The following is a 26,810-nucleotide window of genomic DNA, read 5'->3' on the forward strand; positions in this document are numbered from 1 at the left end:
TGTAGGCATGGTTCCAAAGTGAATGTGCAGGCATGAATTCATAATTTATGAATATCCGAAATCATTGCTCACCTCAAATTAAAGTGAAACCGCGAAATGTGAAAATGAAAGAAGAAAAGTTAGACAATTAATTAAGAAAAAAAAAATAACGGTGTACTAACATCGCTGGAACCGTGTTCACTAGGAATGGTGAACACGGTTCCATGGCATAACGATTGCCGTCATCACTCAAAAAATTCGATCCATGGCGGAGTTAATTGGGGTGGATATCCACGGGGCAGATTGAAATTGTCATCCCCGCTTTTTGGTTAGTTAATTGACCTTAATTATGAAAAGACCATTTACACTTGCCATTTCTAATATTTATCTCTCTTGTTGTTATTCACATGCCTTGCCCATTTTCCTTTATGTTTCTGTAACAACAATAATAATGTTTTTTTTTTCTTTTTTGATTTTCACTCATCCTTGTAATAAATAATAATAATAATAATAATAATAATAATAATAACAATAATAATAATAATAATAATAATAAATAAATAAATAGTAAAAGTAATTTAAGAGTTAAAAATTAGCACAATATGTTTATGCTCTTATAGGTCATTTTACATACAATCAACTAAAAGTAAATAATTAATTTATCAAACACTTTTTTACAATTAGATAATACTATCAGGTGGTCAAACCAGCTAACCCAATCAACTATTAGTTATCAACTAACTTAATCAGCTATCAGCTAATACCCATTCGACAAGCACCCCAATAATATTTTAACAACTTATTATATGTCTGCATTTAACATATTATGTGTCTTCAATTTACTTAAGCCACATAAGCTATTAACGGCAAATACAAAATATGTGAATTGTAAATACATTAGTTTTTACATCAGAATTCATAATACAAGATAGACCATGATCTATGATATAATAATTGCTTGGGCCTATTGTGGAGAATGGAAAAATTGGGCTTTAAAAGTGAAACAAAGGCCCAAATGCAACTTTTCAATACAACTGTTATTCATCCTTCAAGGATGTTTTAAATTTAGTATTTTATGCAATAATTTTCGACATTTATGATTCAAAATGTGTTCAATGTCTTGCTTTCACTATCTAGTTTTCTACAAAATTATTGAATATGATGATATCCTTATGATGCATTGTACAATATTTACTCTTTTTTTTTTTTTTTAATTTAATATAAATTTAATGTATGAGGTGAAATTCGAACTTAAAATTTTACTGTAACTAAAACTAAAGACATGATTGTCAATGCGATCACATCATGTGGACACTAAAATAGGCAACATAAATTGCTTGACAAGATCAAATTACCAATTCCCCTTATTAAGATGATGATAAGGTGGTCCAACTAATCCAACTAATTTCATTCAACAGGTAAGAATTTTTCTTGCTGCAAGTTGGAGCCGAGCTGAGGTGATTTTATGAGCTTTAATTAATAATTTCTTTGATGATGACTAAAATGTTCTTGAATCCCCAATCTCAAGAGTCCCTCACACCGCCTGACAGAGTATTTGGAATGATGTAAATTTTGAGCATAATCCCTACACTGCCGTCGCGAGGTTCGAATCTTGATCTCTTTTCCTAAATACTGCTTACTAAATCATTGAGCTAAGCCCGTGCGAGCTTGATGACTAAAATGTGGGGCATAGTATAGAGACAATTGTTATGCTGTGGAACTGTGCCACCTTGCAAGGTGGATACGGTTCTATGTTCATAATTATTGAATTATATGTTCATAATTATAAAGCTATATATTCATAACTTTTGAACTTCATATTCACAATTATTGAATCTCTATATTCATAATTACACAACTATATGTTCATAATTATAGAACTATATCTTCATAATTTTTGAACTATATATTCATAGTTATGAGCACTGCTGGAAATTATGAAATTTCCGACCACCTGAAAGTGATCAAGTGGAAAGCCTTGTTCTGACCACTTTAATTTTGGTATCCTGAAAAACCTTTGTTGCTATTTCCGACCACTTTTTGCTTTCGACTTGACTTAAGATCACTTTTAGTGGTCGGAAATTTTATAATTTCCAGTAGTAGAACAGTCTTAGAACTGTGTCCACCTTGCAACTGTACTTGTTGAGATAGATAGATCTTGAATATATAATAATATATGTATGTAGTGAATGAAAGACAAAATATACAACAAATTAAAAAGACTAGGGATTTTCCCAAGTCAATAACCACAGTTACGTTGATGATGACTGTTACAGTACAAGAAAACATAATAATAATCTTAAAACCAACAATGTATATATAATTATTCGATCGAGCTTATTGTTTTGTGTGAACTTTAACATACCCTAAAATACAATATTGACAGGGTGTTGTACTTACTCCTTTTCTTGGCCAAATCTCCATGGATCGATTGGAAGATCGATACACTAAAATAAACCTTTCTAGCGCGCTTCTTTACAAGCTGTTAGCTAAGTAGTCCTGATATTCACCAGATGTGGGAGTCCTGTGGGTTTTGCTGCTGATGATGGTGATGGTGATTGGCCGCAGAATTATCTAAAACCATAGAGGAAGTAGAAGTTGTGGTGAAGTCATTAGAGTTAATCAAATCATTGTTACCAAATTGTGGCATGTTGTTATTGTAGCAGGTGTAATCACTTGTGGTTATAGGTGCAGCTTGATGGTGAGCTTGGCCTCTAAGCTGCAATGCCCTAAAGAGAAAAGAGTTGACCGATGAGAGGTTTGAGGTGAGCAAGGAGGAGGTTGATGGTGGCCAAGAAGGGAGAAGGGGGAGAGTAGTGTTGTTGTTCATCATGTTGAGATTGTTCATGTTCATGCCCTCATTGGTATTGTTGTTGTAGCTTTGCAAAGAAATGTTGTTGAGGATCCCATTTGATCCCATTATTGTAGTAGTGTTGAAGTTTGGTAGCTCAATGTCTCCCAATTCATTGGCTATGGTGGTGTTGGTGTCACAAGGAGAACCATCTAGGGATTGTGGAGAAGATGCTGATGTTGCCTGCACTGGTTTCTTCATTATTGTATTGCACTTTTGGAACACTCTACAAACCACCCATTCCTCCTGTCAATAGGTACATTAGGTACATGTTTAATTCACTGGTTCAATAGATCAGATAATTTTTGAGAGAATATATATAAATATACCTGAACGCAAGCCTATGAAAGAATAATCATGTAACAAATATAATAATTAATGAATGCAAAATAGTTAACAATCAGAAAAACTTAATAATCTATATATTTTCATCAACATGTATTTCTAAATAAAGGTAAAAAGACTAATTGGGTTAATGGGTTTAACTAGTTAATAACATTAGTTAATTGTATAAAGATGTTTGATAACTTAGCTATTACATACAAAATGATTTTTCCAAAAAGCTGATCGAAAAGATACTTTTGAATAGTTTTTTGAATTTTAGTGTTTTGGACCAATAAACAGTTACAAAAAATTAATTAATCAAATACTTATATGGGTTGTTTAATCAAGTCGATCAAACAACTAATAATGATCAAATAAGTCAAAATTAACTGATAAGCTAACTATTTTACCAATATTCCATCTAAAATTACACTCCCAATTGAGATTACTGGCGTTTTAACATAATGCTAAAAGGATCTCAAGTAGTCAAGCACTTATAAGTCAAAATAGAAAACCAAAGGGAGTATTAATATTAGTATTTTTAGAAAACTTTTACAACGTAATGCTTATCTATTTTGAGCTTACACACATTAAAAGTATTAAGTGATGAAATACAATACATATAAGACACAAAATTAATAGTCAAATGAGAATCTCTTATCTCGTAAGAATTTGCAAACTAACATGAATGCACACAATCGTATATATATATATATATATATATATATATATATATATAAATTTTTACGGGAAGAAGGATTTTCATTGGAAAATCACCTTAAGACGTACACAATGTATGTAAATACTATAAAAGTATCAATCAATAATGTTGTGTTAATGATAATGAATTGTGCACACAATGCAACATTATATTCTAGTGTATGTATGTATGTATGTGTTAGTTGTAGAATATATATAGGGAGTATATTTTTACCTTGGTGGGTTTGAAGCCATGCTTAGATTCAAGCCTATATTCATGCATAACCCAGTTGGTCTTCTCCCCTTTTGGAGCTCTCCCTCTGTAAAAAACCAGCGTCTTCTTCATCCCCACCAGCTGCGGCTGCGCATGCACGCCGCCGCCGCGGAAGATCTCTTTGTCTTTGCCGGTCGTCTTCCAATACCCGGCTTCCGTCGCCCGGTTCGTCCGAAGCCCCGTCGGATACTTCCGGTCCCTCAGACTGAAGAAGTACCATTCTTTCTCCCCCATCGATGCTTTGCCTGCACTTATTCAAAAACATATATTTAATATTTCCCATTATTTAAGGAGATCTTCAAACCGGCATGCTAATCTTTTGTGAAAAACTAAATAAACTTCATTATATTGCATCAACTATTATGTAATGTGATGACATCTGTTATTGTTCTACTAAATGAGTGGTTACAAGATTGAACTTGGTAGTAGGAACAATTGATTAGTTGAGTTCAAAAATATGAGAAAATATAGAAAAGATACTATCTTACAGAGAATCATAAGTGTTTAAAAAAAAAAAATCATTGCAGCTTGGAAATTATAAAAAAAAAAAAAGAAAAAAAAGAAAATAAAAAAAAGAGAAACAATATTTTAAAAATTTAATTTGCTTTAATTTCTAAGTTCTTTTGTTTGAAATGATGATTACTGGGGCAAAATAAAACCATTTACTAGCTAATATTTTCATCTACTCAAACGTGATCAGAAACAAGAGTAGTTAAAAATAGCAACCACATTCCGACCATCTCCTATGATGGTCGAAAAACTTGTAAAAATCTTAAATTTTCTGCTTGATTTTCATCAATTGGTTGAATATGTATAAATAGAAATATTATCTTTTTCACTTGTGTTTACATTTGAACTTTTTGCCTTTAGAAGAAGAACCCAATATGTATGCGTTCTATATATCAAACAATCGCAATGAGAGTATTGATTCTTTTATTCAAATTATGCCAACTATTATGCACTGTGATAAAACTCTTGTTACCATTTTAAATGGTTACAAGATCGAATTTCGGTGTTAGGTCCATTAATTTTTTAGGCTAAAAAAAGATTTAAGAAAGTATAGAAAAGAGGAGAAATGATTGAGGGAGTTTACCTGGGAGGTCCCAAGGCTCACACTTATTGAGATCAACATCGGCAATTGCTATGGGAGAAAAACCAAAGTCGGAAACCTTATTACTGAGGTAATACGTTATCAGCTCTTCGTCTGTCGGGTGGAACCTAAACCCAGGGGGAAGGCTTTCCTCCATTTTTCCGGCCAATTTGCTTTGCTTTTCTGAGCAGATACGATAGGATTCTCCGGCAACGGCGACTGGCCGGTGGTGTTTGAGGATGTGAAGATCGATCGAGGAAATTAATTAAAGTGAAGAAAGCAAAGAGGGGAGGGTATTAATGGTGCCCAGATTACGTTGTTTTCTATGCTCATCATATCATGCTTCAAGAAGAAGCAGCCAATGGTATCTGTAGCAAGTCAGTCGATCTTATTATTGTACCATTTATTTATTTTTATTTTGATAATTACAGCTACCATATTGACAAAGATAGTCCATTATATTGAGGGGTTTGATTTTTCTTATCTTACTGCTCATTATAATATTGAGGCTACGTGAACACGAGGTTGACACGGTAGAATTGTCTTACCTGCCCGGCTGCCCCTCCCTAGCTAGGGCTTCAAATGCTTGTAATTAATTAATAAATAAAATTACAACATTACAACACTCATTTTAAAAACTTAGGTGATCCCAGTTTCACCGGTCAGATCCTAGTCTTCATGTGCGCAGCAGATAAGATCCAATTCAGACTTTCCAGCATCCTATTCGAACCCTCATACTGCCGCCTTCAATCATGACCTTTAAGTCAACGAATCAACTACACTAAGCCCCGAGAGAAAAATTACAACACTCTTAATTCATCAACGTAACATTTATTTTTCATTATTACTTTTAAATGAAATATATACTCCGCTATTACGAGTTTTTCAAATAAAAACATCACCCATAATAATAATAATTTTTTTGGGGAAAGGACTTTGTGGTCTATTGACGCTAAGTTGCTCCTCTATGTGGGAGGTTGTGGGTTTGAGCCTCTGTAGAGGCCCGACTAGGAGTCAGTAGTACTAAAATAAAATAAAAAATTTTGTGTGCATATATACCAGATTACTGCACACTTCTATGCACAACGAATTAAATCTAATCTAAATCAAGTGTCCAATGTTCGTGGCGTCAATATAACCAAACCCGGCCCCCACCCTATCACTGGAAACAAGTTTTAAGTGAGTATTCTCATCCCTAAAGCCAATGCCCTTAAGGCAATGGGAAGAAGTTTTATGGGAGGAAAAAGTTAACTAGCAGCCAAAGATTTACAACACCTAAAAATGAAAGGATAAAGGAGAAATATATTCTTTGGAGAGTACTTTTGCATATAGAAGTCCAACCACCTTCACCCATTTCTACCAACCCAAAACAAGTCTGTCTAATCATCTTCTTCACTCTTTGATGGTCATTATATCTCCATTGCCAAACATCCCCTCTCTTTCGTCATCCTCATTATTCTACTGACACTTGCCACCCCCTCGATCTCTCTCTATATTTGTGTTTTGCAGTATATGAATATATTAATGGAGTCCGTCCATTCGATCATTATCGCATTTGGGACAAAGTATCTCCAGCTAATTTATTATATAATATAACCATTGATAGTAATTAATTAAGTTTTGGGGTAAGGAATTTGGTATTAAGATAATTTTGATTAAGATATAGTTTCCATTCTATCTAGTATTATCCATCTTATATTACAAGGCTCTGTTTGGCGTATGTGTCAGTGCAACTCACATAATTTTTAAAGAATGTAATCACAAAATTTAATTTATGTAAAACAAAAACAATTAACGGTTGAGTGAAGGGCCAAGTCTAGCACCTTCCTCTCGAAAATGTGATGCCAGTATATAAGGAAGGAAATAAAGTTGCGCTTTCGCTATAAGCTATAGCTTTTGGCGTAGTGGTAAGCATTTGATCTTAGCAAGTGGTATTAGAGCCAAGTGAGGGTTTCGAGCTGAGTCCCAACAAGAACTATACTGTTAAGACCGGCAAGTGTAGTGAGGGGGAATTGTTAGACGGGGGCCAGCGAAGGGCCAAGTCTAGCAATTGGTGGCTAGGAGGATTGTTAATTACGCGAAGGCCAGTGAAAAGCTAAATTCAACACCCAACACCCTGCCTCCTGAAAATGTGGTACCGATTGCATCTTTAATTTGTTGTAAGCTATAGCTTTTGACACAGTGATAAACGCTTGATTCTAACATTCACGTAATTTCATGAGTTGTAAAATTATCTTACAATTTTCCATCATCATGCTATGCAACCCCTAAATGATTATTAAAACTAAAATAATAATAACAATGTATATATTGAATCAGACGTAAGTAAATAATTTGCGGTCGGTGCCAATAGTTGGGCTAAAAAGAAACATTAGTATATGATAATAGTTAGCTTATCAGTCAAATTTAGCTTATTTGACCACTATTAATTATTTAACTTGTTTAAAAAATCAATATAAATGTTTGATTAATTAGATTTTTGTAATTTCAAAATGCTAAAATTCAAGAAGCTACTCAAAATAACTTTTTCAATTAACTTTTTAAGAAAAGAAATTATACTAAACAGTTATAAGCTAACAACTAATTTTACCAAACACCTTTATACAATAAGTTAATATTATTAACTAATCATACCCTTTAATCCAATCAACTAACATTCATTTATCAAAATATGGTGAATATAGTAATTATGTTATTAGGTAAAATCCCAATTGAACATATATACAACAGTAAAAATAAAATAAAATAAAAAATGAGTTGTTGAATCACATGCATACATTGCACGCACCGTCATTGAGGAGGCAGCTGACCATTGGTGGCCTCATACAATTTCTACGTACAACAGTGAATTAACGTGGTTCAATTTCACAACCTATGAGTGGTTAAAAAAGCTCACCAAACCAAAAGACTGCAAACATATATTTATTATTATTATTATTATTATTATTATTATTATTTTTTTTTTTTTCAGAAACCTTGATTTCAGTGTCCATGTTTTTCTAGCCTACCAATCAATTTCCTGTACTTCATACCTTGATACTGTCCAAGTTTCTAGAACTCCCAACACACGTGCATTCTCTTTAACTTCAATGTGTAAGCTGCAAGCCTGCAATTAAGCATATAATTTCTTGGCAAGGAAAGAAATAGATTTGATTAAGGGAGAGTTTCGTTTAGGAGGGATATATATAGATATATGATGTAATATTTTTGGTAATCTCACATAACTTAACAGGGCGTTTGGTTGGAGGGGGAAATTATGTGGGAAAGGAATTGTAATTTCATGGGAGTTGAATTACTGGGAATAAAGTGGGAATTTAAATTCCAGTGTTTGGTTGACAGGAATAGAATTACTGGGAATTTCAATTCCAATATTTGGTATACATGAGAATTGAAAGGGAATAAGTAGTATAAAGTCAAAAATGTCCATTATTGTTGTTAGACATTTTTTAGGTTAAAAAAGGAAGGGGTAATTTTGACTCATCACTATCTTTTTTTCCCAGGAATTAAAATCTCAGGGGGCACATGGGATTTTAATTCCATGAAAATGGGGGAATTGCAATTCCTTCCAACCAAACTACGGAATTTAATGGCCTTTGAAATTAGGTGGGAATTAAGTGGGAAGGGAATTTAAAATCCCTCCAACCAAATGCCCTGTAAAGATTAAAAGAGAATGTGATTTATATGGTTACGGTGTTACAAAAAGTGAACTAAAAATAAAGTTTGAAAACCTCACATTTTACCGTGTGAGCTGTCTATTAGTATTCTTGATTAAGATGGTCAACTATGAGCAACCTAAACTAGTTTATTTCGTAATTTTTTTGCTGGATAAGGTCACAATGTGGGTTTTACCCCGTGCGTATTTTTGGGTAGTGATTGTCGGTTTTTCCGTAAATAAGAAGAATGCGATATTATAATGTTCATATTCTATTTTTTTGGATGACAATGGAAACTCACAAATACTACCCGAGAGCGTGCGTGCACTAGGTAAACTCTACTCTTGCATCTGAAAGTCACGTAAGAAAGGTAAATTGCACTAGATAGGTCGTACTCTATGCGATGGGATCAACCGAGAGGGTGTGACTGAACCAAATACTGACCAAATACAATGTTGAAAAGTTTCATTCTTACTAAACACTCACTATATTCTTGAGGGCTAGGTTCCTTTTAGAAAATTTTAATTTATTTAAAAGATTTTGATTATTATTAATTAATTAAAGTTCCATATAAGATGAAAGATGCCGCATAATTCTCCAACTCACCAACAAGGTTTTGTCTTGTGTTTTTTTTCACATAAATTTATGTTTAATTAAGGAATAATGTTACTGTTTCAATGAATATGAAATTACGTTATGGCTGAATATAAAAAACAATAATCAAGATGAACATTTATATTATAATGAGAATGTACTAAATAATAATAAAATAATAAAATTAATTAACGAGAGCAGCCAATATATTAGTATTTTTTGATATCTTTAAGGTGACGATCCCGATTTGTTATGGATTACGTTAGTCTGGTTTTGGTAGTTATGACCTCCATGCACCTTCATACCTCCCTACTTTAAACAATTCAAAATTAAATTTAAATTTAAATTTAAATTAATGTTAAGAAACTTCTTCGGGCAACTCAAGTGACCGCTCAATCAACGTTTAGTCTTATTTTTAAAGGTAGAGTGAGGATTCGAACACTAGTGAGAACCTTAAGAGTCATTGTATGATTTTGACCAATTAGTAGTAAAGAAAATTACGCATTAAAACAAATTTATGAAAATTTTAAGATATACTATGACAAAATCAGAAATTGGAGTATTTTCAAAAAAAAAAAAAAAAAAAAATCAGAAATTGGAGTCATAAAAAAATAATGTTGATGGCTTGGTCAACAGTAGTTCCACAATTCCCGAACATACATCGTACAGTTGTCTCTTGATATTTTGCGTACGTTGTGCAGTGCGTGTTAGAGATGTTGTTTTATTATATTGCCCTATCATGCATGTTTCAAATTAATAATCTCAATCTCTTCTCTTCTTGTTCGAGTTATTAACTTGGCACGGTCCACACAATTGTGTAAATCACGGTTCAAAATGATATTGTTGAATTTTATGAGTTAAAATAATGTACATTATGAGTTAGAATAATGTACTTTATGTGTTATAATGTACATTATATGTTAAAATAGTATATTTTATGTATTAGAATAATGTACATTTTGTGTTAGAATAATGAAACTTTTAAGGTAAGATAATGTACTTTATGAGTTAGAATAATATACGTTATGCTTTAGAATAATATACATTTTGAGTTAAAAAATGTATGTTGCAGTGAGTCGCATGAAAAAAAAATATTCAAAACCAATCAGCTGTGTGGACCATGATCTATGCAATAACTATTGAATATTCTTGGTATGGGCTATCTCTTTGTAACCAAATTGAGTCCGATCATTTTTTTTTAATCAAAAGGAAAAGATAAATTCAACATAAGTAATTTTAATTATTACAATCACAAATTAAATTTTCTTCGACTACTGAATGCCTAGAGGATCATTGAAAGGAATAACAACACTCTTGGAGGAGGGGAGTCCGAACTTTACTTAATACTAGTATTTGTCCCGTGCGATGCACGGATAAAAATTTATAAGTATTGTTGTAATGTTATATATGATACATAGTAGAATTAATTTTATTAAAAATGTAAGTTTAGTTATACATTATAATATTTAAATGTTAAAGACAATATATGACAAAAAGTGCATTCATATTGCTAACCTCATTTGCAATAATGATCTTACAAAGTTAAACGGACAGAGAAAGACCCGGACCACCTCGTGGTTTACACAAAAAAAAATAATGATCTTACAAATCTATTAATATGCATTCACAGTTAGGCGGAAAAAATATTTCCCTACTTAATTTTACTTTACCTAACTTTCTTTGTAAATAAATTATTAAAAAACTAATCAAAATTACAAACTATTAAAAAGTTAGTACATATTATATAATCAAAATTGATATATAATACTCGTAGAAATTAATTCATGATTACATGAATTTATAAATTTGTACGTATTTTTTTTTATCTTGCATCTTTGTGTTGTATAAACTCAACAATCTCTTTCATATATATATATATATATATATATATATATATATATATATATATATATATATATATAAAGACTTATGATGATTATTAAGTTCCTAAACCTTTGATATTCCATAACTCTCAAATGCACAAAATAGAGGGAAAAATTTTTTACCTTGATTCTGCTATATTATATATAGAGATTATATATAGAGATTATAGTTGATGAAATTATTGAGGTGGCATTTGGATGGTTGGGATATAAGAACTGGATCTGGATTAGGATCGGAATTAGATAATTACTAATAAAAATGAGTTTTAAGAAAAGTACTAGAGCAAATTAAATGTTTGGTACTACATAGAAATTTGAATTAAAATAAACAAAAAAAAAAAAGAATAAGAATAAATAAATATATAACAAATATAATGCATATACACATGTTGGAAAAAATAGTATAAAATGGTATGGAAAGTGACTATTTTGTGGTACAAATATATGTGGAGTCCACTTTTGATTTGGGTCGGGTCAAAGTGAATTCAGACTCTTCGTAGTTAGACGTATGAGAGCGGAAGCGTAGCCATGTAGATCTCCAGCCATAGTTGATGTTCCTGTTGTGTTGCCTTTTAACGGTAGACCGTTAGCCATGTTTTGCCTCAGACCTGACTCAGAACCCTAGATGGTGTATTGGTATCTACTGAGCAGTCTGAGTACCGTAACTGAATGTGCTATCATCAATCATCCTGTATCCCATCAATCCAGGATTATAATAGGCACAGAGTCTGGTTGACTAACAACTTCTAGTTATTCAGTCTAACCAGACCACTTAATAAGCCTAATCAACTTGCACCACTTAATTAAGGCCCTAATATATAATATATACTATATATTATTAGGGAAAATCTTACAAGACGAAGAGATTGATATATTGTACGCTTAAAACGGATAATGGGTGAATTAGAAATTGGTTCTCAAAGTAGGCTCATTTGAGTTGAAAAATGAAGATGGAAAAGACTTTAAAGAAGCTTTTGTCCCACATTGGTTTTAGAAGTGGGTTTGTACCACTATATATACAAGAACCTTTTTAAAGTACATTGAATTGTGTAGTATAGAGGCTTTCCCTTGTGTGTAAGGGGGGAGGGGTACAAATCAAATTTCAAATTGTGCTCGAAAAAACTTGATGTGTGTACGCCCGCATTGAGTAAGAATGTTTTAATTCTAGAATGTCAACATTTTACACACTGAAAATATAGTTTCTCTGCTCCTCTTTCTAATACCTTCTGTGTTCATCCCTTGTTCTAGTTCGTCAGGCTCATTTGTTTGAGTGCTCAAACATTGAGTCGTAGCTTGTTTTATCATTGGAAACCTAGGTTACAACGCTCGTAGCACCTTTAGAAGGTAGCAAATAAGGTTTTAAGGATAGTGCAGGTATCACACGACCCAAGCTAACCACCTAGCCTTTAACCCTATTTCCCGTTGTTTGTGCTTGTTATTATTTTCCAGAAATAATTTTTTTTCGCAGGATTATTTCGTAACAAGCTTAAAACCTTATTCCCTTTTATATTTGTTTTTGTCTCTAATTTCCTTGAAGAAATGGAAAGCCTCGCACTGCCAAACAACAATGGGGACGAGTTCATTGAGATCAACAATGGTGGGAGCGGCAACAATGTTGCACATTTCCAGGCATCGGTGAACGTTGGTTCACAAACCGGTGGGAGCACCGATGGGTACATCCCCATGATGCGGGTACCTACGGTATCAAGTGGTTTAGCTGAAAAACTGAACACGTTCACTGTATCGAACCTCAAGAGGTAGCGGCAAAAGATATTGTTTAACCTGACAACTCTCAGTTTGACAAGGTTCTTGACCGAGAGAATTCCTGAGATAAAGGAACAGGGGATGCTCAATCCGTGATGGAAGTTGGCTTTTGGAAGGATTCTGACTTCCTTTACTGAAACTACATCCTGAATGGATTATGTGATGCGCTATACGGTGTATATCACAAAATTGGCACAACAAAAACTATATTAATGTTTTTTAATCTGTTCATAACTACTTTCTCAACCTCCTGAAGCACAGAGAGTCAATAGCGCCTCCACTGAGGCTTGAACCCACAACCTCCCATGTGCTCTTCAAACAATTGAACTTTACTGCTGGTTAAGCCATTTCTAGGATGACAGTGTCCAAAAAAAAAAAAAAAACATTTATTGTAATTAACATGTCATAAAATATATTCTGCAATATACTTATAAGTCACTTTGTGGCCCTATGGATAAGGTGTTAGTTTACGAAACCAAAAATTTTGGTTTTGATCCCCAGTAGAGTCATTTGTGAGGTGCTATTAATCCATGAAATTACAAACACAGTTATGAGCCAAAACATTTGATTTCTGAAAAATGAGTCATTTTCAGTCCTTTTGTTTTATTTTCATTCATTTAAATGAATATATGAATTATTCATATATTAGTTATTATTATTATTATTATTATTTTTTCCATTTTTCAATTGAAAATGGAATTTCTTTTGTATTTTTTATTGGGTTTTTTTCTCAACATTTCTATTGACAACAGCGTATCAAACAAATATAATTCATTTTAATTGTCGATTTAAGTACAGATAAATGAAGTGGATCTATTTTTTGTTTCAAAAAAATTGTCAATTAGAAAATGTGTGTGTTTATTTTTTTTAGATTTCTTTGTTCAACAGTTTGACTGAATCGTTATTTCCCGTGTTTGGTTCATTTTCTGAAATACTGAGTAAAATTATATAATTAAAAATTTTAATTATTTTATTTTATTTTTTTTTTTTGAAAATATTTTATTTAAAATATAAAAACCAAAATAAAAGTGTTGTTGAAGATAACAAACCAAAACAAAATCACAGGAAAATCTGGTCTCTCAAATTGGAATTAATCCATGCTCAACCACACTTAAATAAAAAATCATACGACCCAGAAGGAATACAAGAAATAATCCAACCAGAAACCATACGTTCCATAAACAACAGAAACCACTGACCACCGTACCAGAAACCATACGACACCGAGCCGCCGACAAAAACAGCAGCCACAGGCGAGTCGAGATGACCGCCATCACTGGTTTCTCTTTGTCCGCCTCCTTAGTTTGTTGGAAATCCGCCGGCTTTGTGCCAACGTCCGGAACTAGAGAGGATAGGGAGCAATCGCAACGACGAGACATCTCCAGCCGTCGGGATCATCGTCAAAGGCGCCGATGACAGAACTAGAGAGAGGGCAGGGAGATAGAGTGAGAATTGCAGGCGACATCGTCTGCTGAATGTTGATGGGGAGGCTGAGCTTCAGACTTCAGTAAGAGAAGTAAAGAATGGAAAATGTGTGAGATTTAAATATACAAAGCATAATCTACGAGAAACTTAACTCGTAGCAGCGGAAGCAGAAGCATTGTAGATCTCCAGCCATGGTTGATATCTTGTTGTATTGCCTTTGAACAGTAGATCTGCAAAATAGGGTTAGCCGTTTTGTCTTATACTTGACTCAGAACCCTAGATGGTGTATTGGTATTTTCTGAGCAGTATGAGTACCATATAATATTCATGTATCTTGTATCCCATCAATACAAGCTTTATATAGTCACATTGGTGGATATAAGACTTAAACCTAAAGGTCCAACCCAACCAATTACTTAATGGGCCTAGTCCACTTGCACCACATAAGTAAGACCCATAATATATAATATATATTATACGGGAAAGTCTTACAGTCTCCCACTTGGTGCAAGTAATAGCACAATTCGCATTAAAGAACAAAACACGCGAATCATAGTAATATGTCCTCTACTGAATAAGTGAGTAATATCTCCTATGATCACATGCATATTTGATTCCCCAACTTGAATCCTTTATGAACAAACCCAATGTTTATTCTTGGTACCTGAAGGGATGTTTCTCAAAATAAAATGTATATGCGCAACTTAAGAGAGAAAATCATCCAAATTGTACAAAAGAGTACATTGTATGATCTCTAATATCCTTAAAAGCATGCCTTAAGTAGAGATCTCTTAATTAGCATAATGCTAACTATATATTCCATAACTTCTTTATAAGTTAACATAAGTACTACCTCTAACGGCTAAGAGCTTGGAGTTGACACGTCTGTCACTCCCACTCATCAAAATAGCCAAAAGATAGTCAAGTCACAGAAGCATTCCAATAACTTAGACAATAAACCAAAACTCTAAGTACATAAATTTGGAATCTTAAACATACACCATAACTTCCCAAATAATCTTAAGGTCCACCTCAAAATGAACTGAACATTATGAGTCTTACTTTTATGTTTCTCAAAATTGTCTTGAGCCTTACAAACTAAAATGGCCCAGGATCAATTTTGAAGAAACTAAATACTATTAAATGCTGAAGAATTTATTACTTAAAAGTGCACCACAAGTTATATGTTTTGTTCTAATAAACTCCTCAATATTGTTACAACATTTTTCATAAATATGTTGCTAAACCAATATGAATTTATATGAACAAATACAATATTAATACTTGTGGAATCTTTTGGACTTATTGTTTTACATACAATCCAATACGGGATGCATGAAGTCAATTAAATCCAAAATCTTTAATGGAGTATCTTAATGATCTTTTTCTAAATGATCACTCCCACTAATTATGGAGTATCTTAATGATCTTTTTCTAAATGATCACTCCCACTGATTAAGATATTCTTTAGCAAAATTAATGATATACGTACTCGTAATTGATTTGACCAACTAACAAATGAAGACCAAAAATGATATGTTGTCATTTGTAAATCAAAATCTCACAAAAACCTAATTGCATAATTAAACTTAATATTATGCACTTAATGTGATCAAATGCATAAAACAATATAAAGGGTATGAAAAATACACCAAATATTCATTTATTCATACTTAACCAAATATGGGCAATAACATTAATCATAATTCAAAGACTAATAAATGAATTATGGAATAAATGTACAATAATGACAACAGTCAGTTGCCTTAAAAAAAAATTTCTCATTTGAAGCATTGCCACATAAACATAATTGGAAACAATTCAGGATTCATAAATAAACCATAATAATAATGTTATCATTAAAATATTAATGGTAATAAATAACCTTATAATCACCATTAATATTTGGTATTAACAACCAAAGTATGGTAATATACCTTCTTTAATGTTTCCATTTTTCTTAAAGAAATAAAATGTGGCAATTTCAAAATTATAGCAGTCAAACTATAACTATAGCACTAATTACCAAAAAATGAATAATGATAAAACTTAATGACTAACCTTAATGATGCAAATTGCATCTCCCATAGTGCTATAATTCTCCCATCTTCATCGTCAGTAACCTCAATGCAACGTCACGTAACAATAAACACTAAATATGTAATCTTTCCAAACATAATAGATTACCAAGAAATAATAATTACTATGAAAGATAATAAACGAGATTAGCCCCTAAACTTAATAATAGTAATTAATCATGCCAAATTTAACTTAATAAATGGCACAACTATAATTAAGGGGATACTGAATGTCAATCTCATATTACCACATAATAATTAATCAAGACTATAATGTCTTTTAGGGAGACTGAAGTTATGGTAATAATCAAATTACCATTGTAAAGGCAATATACCAACTATATTGCTTACTATATCATTAAAGGAATTATATTATTATTAAGGCCCTGAAAACTATTGATGGATTAAAATATATATAATCAACTTAAATAATAGTTGTAATTCTTAATGGCCAAAATAACAATTATAATCCTTAAATTCTTAATGGCTCATAAATAGACCCAAAATAATAATTATAACACTTAATCACTCAAATTAGACCCATAAATTCAATGGTCCAAGTGAGTTGTGACATGAATATAAAATGGTTTGAAATATATCCAAACTTAATATTATTACCAACAATGAATATCATTAACAAAATATGGTAGTCAGTAATAATTAAGACTTAGTGAACATGTTATGCATAATAATCAATATTATTACCATAATAAACATGTTATAAGTCAAACTAAAATTGCTATAATTAACATTAAAATATCACTCAATAATGGTGGGATCCAAACTTTAATGACCCAATATAGGTTCCAAATAGCTTGTTCAAAATAGGTTTTAAAGTCCTAAGTAAAATATAGGACTAAGATATGCCCAAAATTAAATGGGAAACCAAAACAAGCGACTTTAGTATGTCATAATGTCTAAAATTGACCTAAAGATCCAAAGTTGAATGATATTTAATATAGACTATGAGTTAATAATATGTTAATCCAACTTTAAAACATGCTTTTCTAAATGCATAATTATAACAATAAAATTATAAAAAAATACTTAGCATGCTTGGATTTTACATTTTAATATATATTAACCCATAAATCCTAAATAAATTGCAATACTTTGACAATTTAATATGCATCTCAATATTAAATTAAGATTCACATAGCAAATTCAATACTTAATATTTGCTCAAAATTGAATAATAATTTAATTATGAATTTAATGCCAAAATTAAGAGAAAACTAAAAGGCATTAATATTTCAAATTAAGCAATTACTATATATTTACCAATTGCCAAAATAATATACAATATTAATTAAGGTAATATAAATATGGTAATTTAAACTAAATAATTACCATGTACCATAATTAAGATGTATAATATTAAATGAAAGCAAATAAAATATGGTAAATACATATAAATGATAATGGTAATTGCCTAATTACCTTAATCTTACCTTACTTAACTTAATTCACGGTCAAACTAACAACCAAAGCTGAAAGCCTGAAACAGTCGTTCTGTCTTTGCACAATTACACCAGCTTTTGTCTTCTTTAGAAATTCAACGTAATGAATTGGTAGCCGTTCATCTACTGTAACGGAGATTTGGCCATCCGATCGGCGCTGCCTGGAGAAGAATCGACAAGTTGGAGTCTGAACAAAGCCGCACGGAGAAGGAGCACCTCCGCTGGACAGTAACTTCATGCAGCACCAAACTGCTGCAATTCGTAGAAGCCATGTAGCTTTGTTTCTCCAACAAGGGCGTGCTACATTTAGTGCCCAATAGCACTTGTACCAACAATTCTCCATAGTGGTTCCCAAAATGGGCAAACAATTAAGCTCGTAGTTTTATATATAATTAATCAATATATATATATATGATGCTTGAAGATTCAAAATGAAATATATACACAACACAGTATACACATGTATACATACAATAACTAATTTTGTGCTTAATGTTAGATTTGAATCCAGCATACAAATATATACGAACTCCATGTATATATAAAAATTAATGTTGATTAAGACAAAATAATCAACTAGGCAGAGATTGATAAAGACTCTGATACCAAATGTGAGATTTAAATATACAAAGCATAATCTACGAGAAACTTAACTCGTAGCAGCGAAAGCAGAAGCATTGTAGATCTCCAGCCATGGTTGATATCCTGTTGTATTGCCTTTGAACAGTAGATCTGCAAAATAGGGTTAGCCGTTTTGTCTCATACTTGACTCAGAACCCTAGATGGTGTATTGGTATTTTCTGAGCAGTATGAGTACCATATAATATTCATGTATCTTGTATCCCATCAATACAAGCTTTATATAGGCACATTGGTGGATATAAGACTTAAACCTAAAGGTCCAACCCAACCAATTACTTAATGGGCCTAGTCCACTTGCACCACATAAGTAAGACCCATAATATATAATATATATTATACGGGAAAGTCTTACAAAATGACTTTTCAAAAAAAAGAAGGAAAGTCATTTTCTGAAAAAATTGGCTCATTTTCTATTGACCATAACTCATTTTCCTTTGACCTCTCATTTTCCAGTCTAGCCAAACACCAGAAATCGAAAAATGATTTTCAGAAATCATTTTATGGGTTTTCAAATAGACCATTAGGGGAATTCATTGGCCCAAATCAATATAGTTGATTCTAGGCAAATTATACCGTGCACCAGGGCGCACAATGCCAAAACGATGTCGTTTTGACCATGTTTTTTTTTTTTTTTTTTTTTTTTTAGAAATCTTGTTTCCCATTTCTATTGTTACATTCAAAAAAAAAAAAATCTCTGTTTCGAATACACATAAACTCATAACAGAATACACATAATCTAACATAATACATACACATAAACTCTTAACATAATACACATAAAATCTGAACAATAAAAACGACGTCGTTTTGACGGGCGCAGAATGCATTGTGCGCCCTGGTGCATGGTATAACGATTGTTGATTCTAGGCTTAGGATAGTTATGCCATAGATCAGGGTCCACCTTGCAAGGTGGGGATTATATTCACAACCAATGATTTTTTTTTTTTTTAAAAAAAATTATTGAAAACTCAGTGAGTAAATATTCAATTTTGTAATTGTGAATATAGAGTTATGAAATTGTGAATATAGAGTTCAAAAGTTGTGAATATAGAATTATGCAATTGTGAATATTGAGTTCTATAATTTTGTGTATTGAGATCTAAAATTGTGAAGAGTTAATCAACGATTTGGTCCCTCAATTATTAGCGAACTGTCAATAATGTAGTCCCTCAATTGCTTATTCATCGATTTGGTTCACGAAAATAATTATTTTTAGTCGATTTAGTCCCTTCGACCGTTGATTTGGTCCTCAAAAATAATTATTTTTAGTCGATTTAGTCCCTTCGGCCATCGACGGGAGACAGTTACCCGCACTGGAACTTAATTCTATATATATTTGACTCCGCATATATAAAAAGAAGAAATTAGATATAAAATAAACATATTTCTTACATAAATAATCTTTTTCAAAGTATCACTAATGAATTTTATTATTTTATTATGTGTAAGTAATTTAAATATTCTTTTTTTAAAAACATAATAAGATGATAAGTGGTGGGTACCTATAGTGGGCACTCACACCCAGTGGGGGTGGGGGTGGGTTTTGAAAAAGTCCACCCGATGCGGTTTGGAGGTGGGGTGGATGAAGAAAATATAAGGTGGGTCGGGTGATGGATGTAGTGCTTCTACTGAGACTTGAACCCACAACCAGAGACGGAGCCAAAGGGGGGGGGGGGGTGGAGGGGCAAGGGGCACCCACCCCCACCCCATATATAATATTTGTATGCATATATGTATATATAGTACATGTTTTAGTATTAGTATAAAAAACTATTCAATGTCAACAAGAAATGAGTTAGATTAGTTGGTAGAATACATATTTGGTAATAGAAAAGGACAAAAGGTTAAAGGTTTGAATCCTTTAGCATCAACGTAATTTTACAGGTTTTTTTACTCCTTCCCCTTGGCTTCAACACAGTCATGTTTCCTTCCCCTTGGGCTTCAACACAGTAACGTTTTTAATAGCTTTTTTAATATTTAATACACACACATTCTTTTATTTTAATAGTACGTGAGATGTGTAATTTATAATGCGTTTTCTGTTCAAATTATTTTATCAATTAATTATGTTTCATATTTTGTTATGAATATTTTTATAAAGTTTCGATGTGTTATTTTTCGCCCATATCCAACAATATTTACAACTATATTTCTTAGGTAATTTATTTTATTTTTTTTTATTTTTAAATTATCTTTTTTGTTTTAATGTTTTGTTTTTACTGGAAAAATTTTCTGAATCCGTCCCTATTGTTTCGCCTCCCCCCCTCAACCGAATTTCTGGCTCTGTCCCTGGCCACAACCTCCCTTGTAGGAGTTCAACTTGGAGCCATTGGACCACAAGATAAGTTTAAAAAATAAAGAATTTAATTCGATTCCCCTTACAAGGTAAACATGTTGCATGTATAACACTCTTTTATGCCTCTTATTATACAATCCTAAATAAGAGAAATACAACACGAACGCAGAAGTGCACTATTGTGAGGGCCCTTTCTTCCAGCAAGATGCAAAGAATAATGATATCCTTATTAGCTTTTTATTACCTTATTCATCATATCCCATCTCTTGCCAAAAACTTGCAGACAACACCTATGTTTAATAAAGGACATACTTGGCCGCCGCCACGCAAATTTACCTGTCGGACGTGTCACCAAATAATAATAATAATAATAATAATGTTCACCAAAAAATAATAATAATAATAATAATTTTAATATAATCATTCTCATGCAACCTGCGATGCTCTTCAAACAATTGAACTTTACCTCTGGTTAAGCCATTTCTAGGATGACAGTGTCAAAAAAAAAAAAAAAACATTTATTGTAATTAACATGTGATAATATATATTCTGCAATATATTAGCAAGTGATTCTGTGGCCCAATGGATAAGGCGCTGGTCTATGAAACCAGAGATTCTGGGTTCGATCCCCAGAAGAGTCTTTTTTTGTATGGTGCTGCTATCCATTCTCTCAAACTTCGCTTTGCTGCAGTTGATGTTAAATGAAATTACAAACAAAGTTATGGGCCAAAACATTTAGGGGAATTCATTGGCCCAAATCAATATAGTTGATTCTAGGGTTAGGATAGTTACGGCAAATTTTACTGTTGGACCGCGGTCCAATGTATTGTAATCTAGGCATCAAAACGAGACAAATTATATATATCGTGCACTGTGGTGCATAATTGATTATGTATCGCGCATCAAAACGACTTCGTTTTATTTAATAAAAAGAAACGGAATCCGTTCCGCAAAAAAAAGCTCTGTTCTTCAGTTTCATTTTATATACACTGCAGTTTCAGTTTAACACAACTACGGTTTCATTTTGATATAACTACAGTTTCATTCAATATTTATACACTCAAATATGTGAAAATATTATTTAATTTTATTTTATATACACTATAGTTTCATTAAAACACAACTACATGATCATTTCGATATAATTACAACTTCATTGTACAATATACACTCAAATATGTGAAATGTTATTCAGTTTCATTTTATATATACTGCAGTTTCATTTCACCACAACTACATTATCATTTTGATATAACTGCAGTTTCATTTGATAATATAAAAATAATACGTAAGGTAGTGTCGATTTAGATACACTGTAGTGCCACTCTGTTAACACTAATAGTGCGCCGTTTCTTTACTTAAAGAAACGACTTCATTTTGATGCGCGGTGTATAATCGATTATGCACCGCAGTCCACGATATAACAACTGTCAAAACGACATCGTTTTGATTAATGAAAAGAAACAACACCCGTTCTGCGTCGTTCCGCAAAAAGTAACTCAGTTATTCAGTTTCATTTTGTATACACTGCAGTTTCATTTCAACGCAACTACGTTATTATTTTGATATAACTACAGTTTCGTTGAACAATATACACTCAAATATGTGAAATTGTTATTCAATTTCATTTTGTATACACTGTAGTTTTATTTCAACACAGTTACAGTTTCAGTTCAATTCAATTGCAGTTTCATTTGATAATATAAAAATAATACGTGAGGCAGTGTCAGTTTAGATACACTGTAGTTTCATTTGGTAATTAACACACAAAAAATACGCGTTCCGTTAAGCTGTAACGGCTGCCGTTTCTTTACTTAAAGAACGGCGTCGTTTTTGGACCATGGTCCACAAAGCTTTGTGGACAGCGGTTCACAGTATAATTGCTGGATAGTTACCCTATGGATCGGGGTCCACCTTGCAAGGTGAATCTGAATTATATTGACAATTTTAAAACAGAATATTCATAACCAATGTTTTTTAAAAAAAAAAAAAAAATTATTGAAAACAACTCAGTGAGTAAACATTCAGTTCTGTAATTGTGAATATAGAGTTTAAAAATTGTGAATATAGAGTTATGCAATTGTGAATATTGAGTTATGTAATTTTGTGCATTGAGATTTAAAATTGTAAATATTCAATTATAATATTATGAATATAACTCGAATCCACCTTGTAAGGTAGACACGATCCATATCATAATTTGCCTTAAAATGCATAGTGGGACTATTTTGGGTCAATGCTAAGATTTTGGGTCAATTTAATTCCAAGCTTAATCCAAATGCTAAGAATTTAGACTTGTTTGGTCTTCTTTCATGTTCCTCATTTGTAGGACTCTGCATCGGTCGAATACGGATGGATCAGATATCCCATCCGTTCATTCTATCGGAGTTCAATTTTCTTTTTTTTTTTTCCACGATCCGTAATATTTGACGAGCATACTCTATCGAATTTAAAATATCGGATATTAGTTATACAATGTCGAATTTTGGATTGTAATCGGATATTATTAAAATAATATAAAATAATTCTTAATAAAATTTTTTGAAGAAAAAAGTTACTAAAAAATTAAAAACGTAGCCAAAAGACATCTTTACAAAACCACAGCTAAGTAATAAAGCTATGCAGGCAATTAGGCTATTAATATATTTATAAGTAAAACAAAATAATACTGAGTAACTTAGTAACATACAAGTATATAACCATAGCAAAACGTACAAGTTTCAATTTTACAACTAAATAAAAAACAAGTTTAACTTCAACAAAATTACAGCAACCAGCAGTAGGTAGTTAAGTCAGCATTTCAGCACTCAGCACTTCAGCAACAGTCCACCAGTTCTAGTGTTCTACACTTCTACACTCAAAATTAACATTAATCTACTCTTCTTCATGTTAATATTAAAACTTAAAACAATATTAGTCATTAGACATGTAACATTTAACAAAGTAAACTCTAAAAAGGAAACAACTTAGTAAATTGGACCTTAGGCATTAGGCTCAGAATGCATTTTTTGATATCAAGTAAGAATGTGGGCAAATTGCTCAGAATGTGTTGTATTGGCACATTAGCAACATACCAACTCCATTCCATTTATTCAAACAAAGGAGGAAGCTTCATCATAGCCAGCCAATAAAACAAATGCATTAAAACTGAACAGAGAGCAAGGAAGAGTTATACCAGAATTTCAGAATTGCAGAAATGACCAAATGGGACATCACTCACATCAATTGGGCTCAACTCATCTAAGGGCAGCAACATTTCAATAATAGAAATTTGCCAAGCCACTTAAAGGCTAAACACCACTTGCAGTACAAAAATAAAAAAAATAAAGAAAATACAAGTTACAAAGAAATAAAGAATAACATATTTAAGCACACATGCTAAATAAAATAACAAATTTAAAGTTTAAACAGAATGCAAGTGTTTACATTTTCAGTCCCAGCATCAGCTTTAATCATATATTCAAGCATGCAACTGAGATTAGAGATCTTAGAGAAGAATGTGTTGGGTGTGACATAAAGAGAACTAGAGATTCTCACTGTCATATGTTTTCAAAAGCTTCACTAAAATTTCCACAGAACACCAATGCAAGAAGGAAGGAACAGTCCCCAAGTCAGTAGTATAAGATAGGTCATTTTGCTCATATGCATCAAACACTCTTTGATATTGAATTGCAGTGTTGAGCATAATGTAGGTGATGTTCCACCTTGTAGGGACATCAAGCTGTAAAGCTGATTTAGCTTTCACACCAATGAGTTCAGCAAACTCTCTGAACTTTTTCAGCCTAGCAGGTGAGTTCCTAACCCATCTCACTGCATCCCTCACCCTCTTGACTGACTCATCTGCAAATTGCAACCCATCTTGGACCACTAAATTCAGGATATGGGCTATGCACCTCATGTGCATGTACTGAACCTTAAGGCTCCGTTTGGAAAGTAGGAAAATGACTTTTGGAAAATGTTTTCTGGAAAATGAGACATTTTCTAGAAAATATTTTCCTTTCCCGTGTTTAGCTACACACCGGAAAACTGTCTTTGTGTGTTTAGTTCATTTTCCAGAAAATGAGTAGGAAAATGAAAAGAATTGAATAGTTCAAAATTTTAATTGTTTGATACTTTTGATAAAATTTTATATATATATATATATATATATATATATATATATATATATATATATATATATATATATATATATATATATATATATTGTATGTATGTATGTATGTATGTATGTATGTATGTATGTATGTATGTATTAACATTTTAAAAAATGTAATTTTGATTTTAATTTTTAAATACAAAAAAAAAACTAATATTATTTGTAGACTTTACTTATTTTTTGAACTTTAAATTAAAAAAAAAAAAAACCTGCAGACCGGCCCGTGGCTCCCGTCAACCCACATGGGGCGAGCTATGGTTGCATGAACGACAAATTATACCGTGCACCAGGGCGCACTATGCATTGTGCGCCCTGGCCCAAAGTGACGTCATTTTGTACCTTTACGTGTGTCTGTTGTTAACTCCTTAAAAAAAAATTCATGTTTCGAATGTACAGAATTGTATAATAGAATACACAAAAACCTGAAAACACATAATTTTATAATTGAATACACATAATCTTTTTTGAATGGATAATACATATAATCTAACATAATACATAATATACATAAACTCTTAACATAGTATACATAAACTCTTAACTCTTAAAATAAATCCATGTTTCGAATGTACAGAATTATATAATAGAATGCACATAATTTTATACCTAAAAATACAAAATTTTATACCTGGAAACACAGAATTTTATAACTGAAATTCCCATGTTTCGAATGTACAGAATTATATAATAGACTGCACATAATTTTGGGAGGCGCGGGGCGCACATTGCTATGTGCGCCTTGGTGCACGGTATAACGATTGTTGCATGAACCCTAGCCTGCGAGTTTGGTGGGCTGACTCGCAAAAGCCCGCAAAAAATTAGGCCCAAAAATTTTTGCATGTTCATCCCCCCGCCCCCCCCAAAACAAAAAAAAGGGAAGTCATTTTCCCCCAAAACATACCTATTTTCCTTTGACTAAGGCATCATTTTCCATTGACCTCATTTCCCCCCTCTTGCCAAACACTAGAAACTCGGAAAACATTTTCCAGAAGTCATTTTTTCAGGTTTTCAAACGCACCCTAATAGAAGAAGAACCAGAAGATAACACTTTACTCTTAAAAAACCCCAAAGTTGTATCATTAGAAGAAATATTATCCACTGTTACAGTGAACATATTTTTAATTCCCCACTCAAATAAATAACTCTCTAGGGCTTTTGCAATGTACTCCCCCTATGAGAAGAAACTGGGACAAAGGATATAATTTTATTTTTCGGAAGCTTCCACTGGTCATCTATAAAATGTGCAGTACTGCACATATAATTGATTCTTTGGACAGAAGCCCATGTATCAGTGCTTAGACTGACCCTTTGAGTGCCCACCCTTAACAACTTCTTAAGGTTCAGCCTCTCATCAAGGAAAATTTGCTAGATGTCCCTAGAAATGGTCTACCTAAATGAGATATGAAACCTAGGACAAGCATAAGAATAAACCTCTTGAATCCCTGGCCCTCTACAAACCTAAAAGCGAGCTCATCTATGATTATCATCTCACACAGGGCCCTCCTAATGGCATCTTGATTAAATACCCATGTCCCCAAAACCCCCTCAAGAGCCTCTGTTCCAGTCCCAGAAGTGGAAACAGTGTTGAATGTGAGTAGGGACGCCTTGTATCCTTTGGATGAGGATTTTTAAGACAACCCCA

General features: G+C 32.4%; 1 protein-coding gene and 1 non-coding gene across 2 annotated transcripts; one reads left to right on the forward strand and one right to left on the reverse strand.

Moving 5' to 3' along the window:
- Positions 1-2,165: 2,165 nt before the first annotated feature.
- On the reverse strand, positions 2,166-5,575 carry LOC109184078 (NAC domain-containing protein 79). Its single transcript, XM_019334112.1, has 3 exons — positions 5,221-5,575; positions 4,089-4,372; positions 2,166-3,076 (listed from the first exon to the last, which is right to left on the reverse strand). Exons 1-3 carry the CDS (start codon positions 5,372-5,374, stop codon positions 2,486-2,488), a joined length of 1,029 nt encoding a protein of 342 aa, XP_019189657.1. The 5' UTR covers positions 5,375-5,575; the 3' UTR covers positions 2,166-2,485.
- Positions 5,576-21,580: 16,005 nt separating this feature from the next.
- On the forward strand, positions 21,581-21,653 carry TRNAH-AUG. Its single transcript has one exon. It is a non-coding gene; the product is annotated as a tRNA-His (tRNA).
- Positions 21,654-26,810: the final 5,157 nt, after the last annotated feature.

The sequence above is a fragment of the Ipomoea nil genome, unplaced genomic scaffold (genome assembly GCF_001879475.1).
Source record: "Ipomoea nil cultivar Tokyo-kokei standard unplaced genomic scaffold, Asagao_1.1 scaffold1250, whole genome shotgun sequence".
Classification (NCBI taxonomy): Eukaryota; Viridiplantae; Streptophyta; class Magnoliopsida; order Solanales; family Convolvulaceae; genus Ipomoea; species Ipomoea nil.

Coding starts and splice junctions, on each gene's coding strand:
- LOC109184078 (XM_019334112.1), bottom strand. CDS start 5,374: ATGGAGGAAAGCCTTCCCCCTGGGTTTAGGTTCCACCCGACAGACGAA. Junction 4,373..5,220: donor TGAGCCTTGGGACCTCCCAG/GTAAACTCCCTC, acceptor GAATAAGTGCAG/GCAAAGCATCGATGGGGGAG. Junction 3,077..4,088: donor ATGGCTTCAAACCCACCAAG/GTAAAAATATAC, acceptor ACCTATTGACAG/GAGGAATGGGTGGTTTGTAG.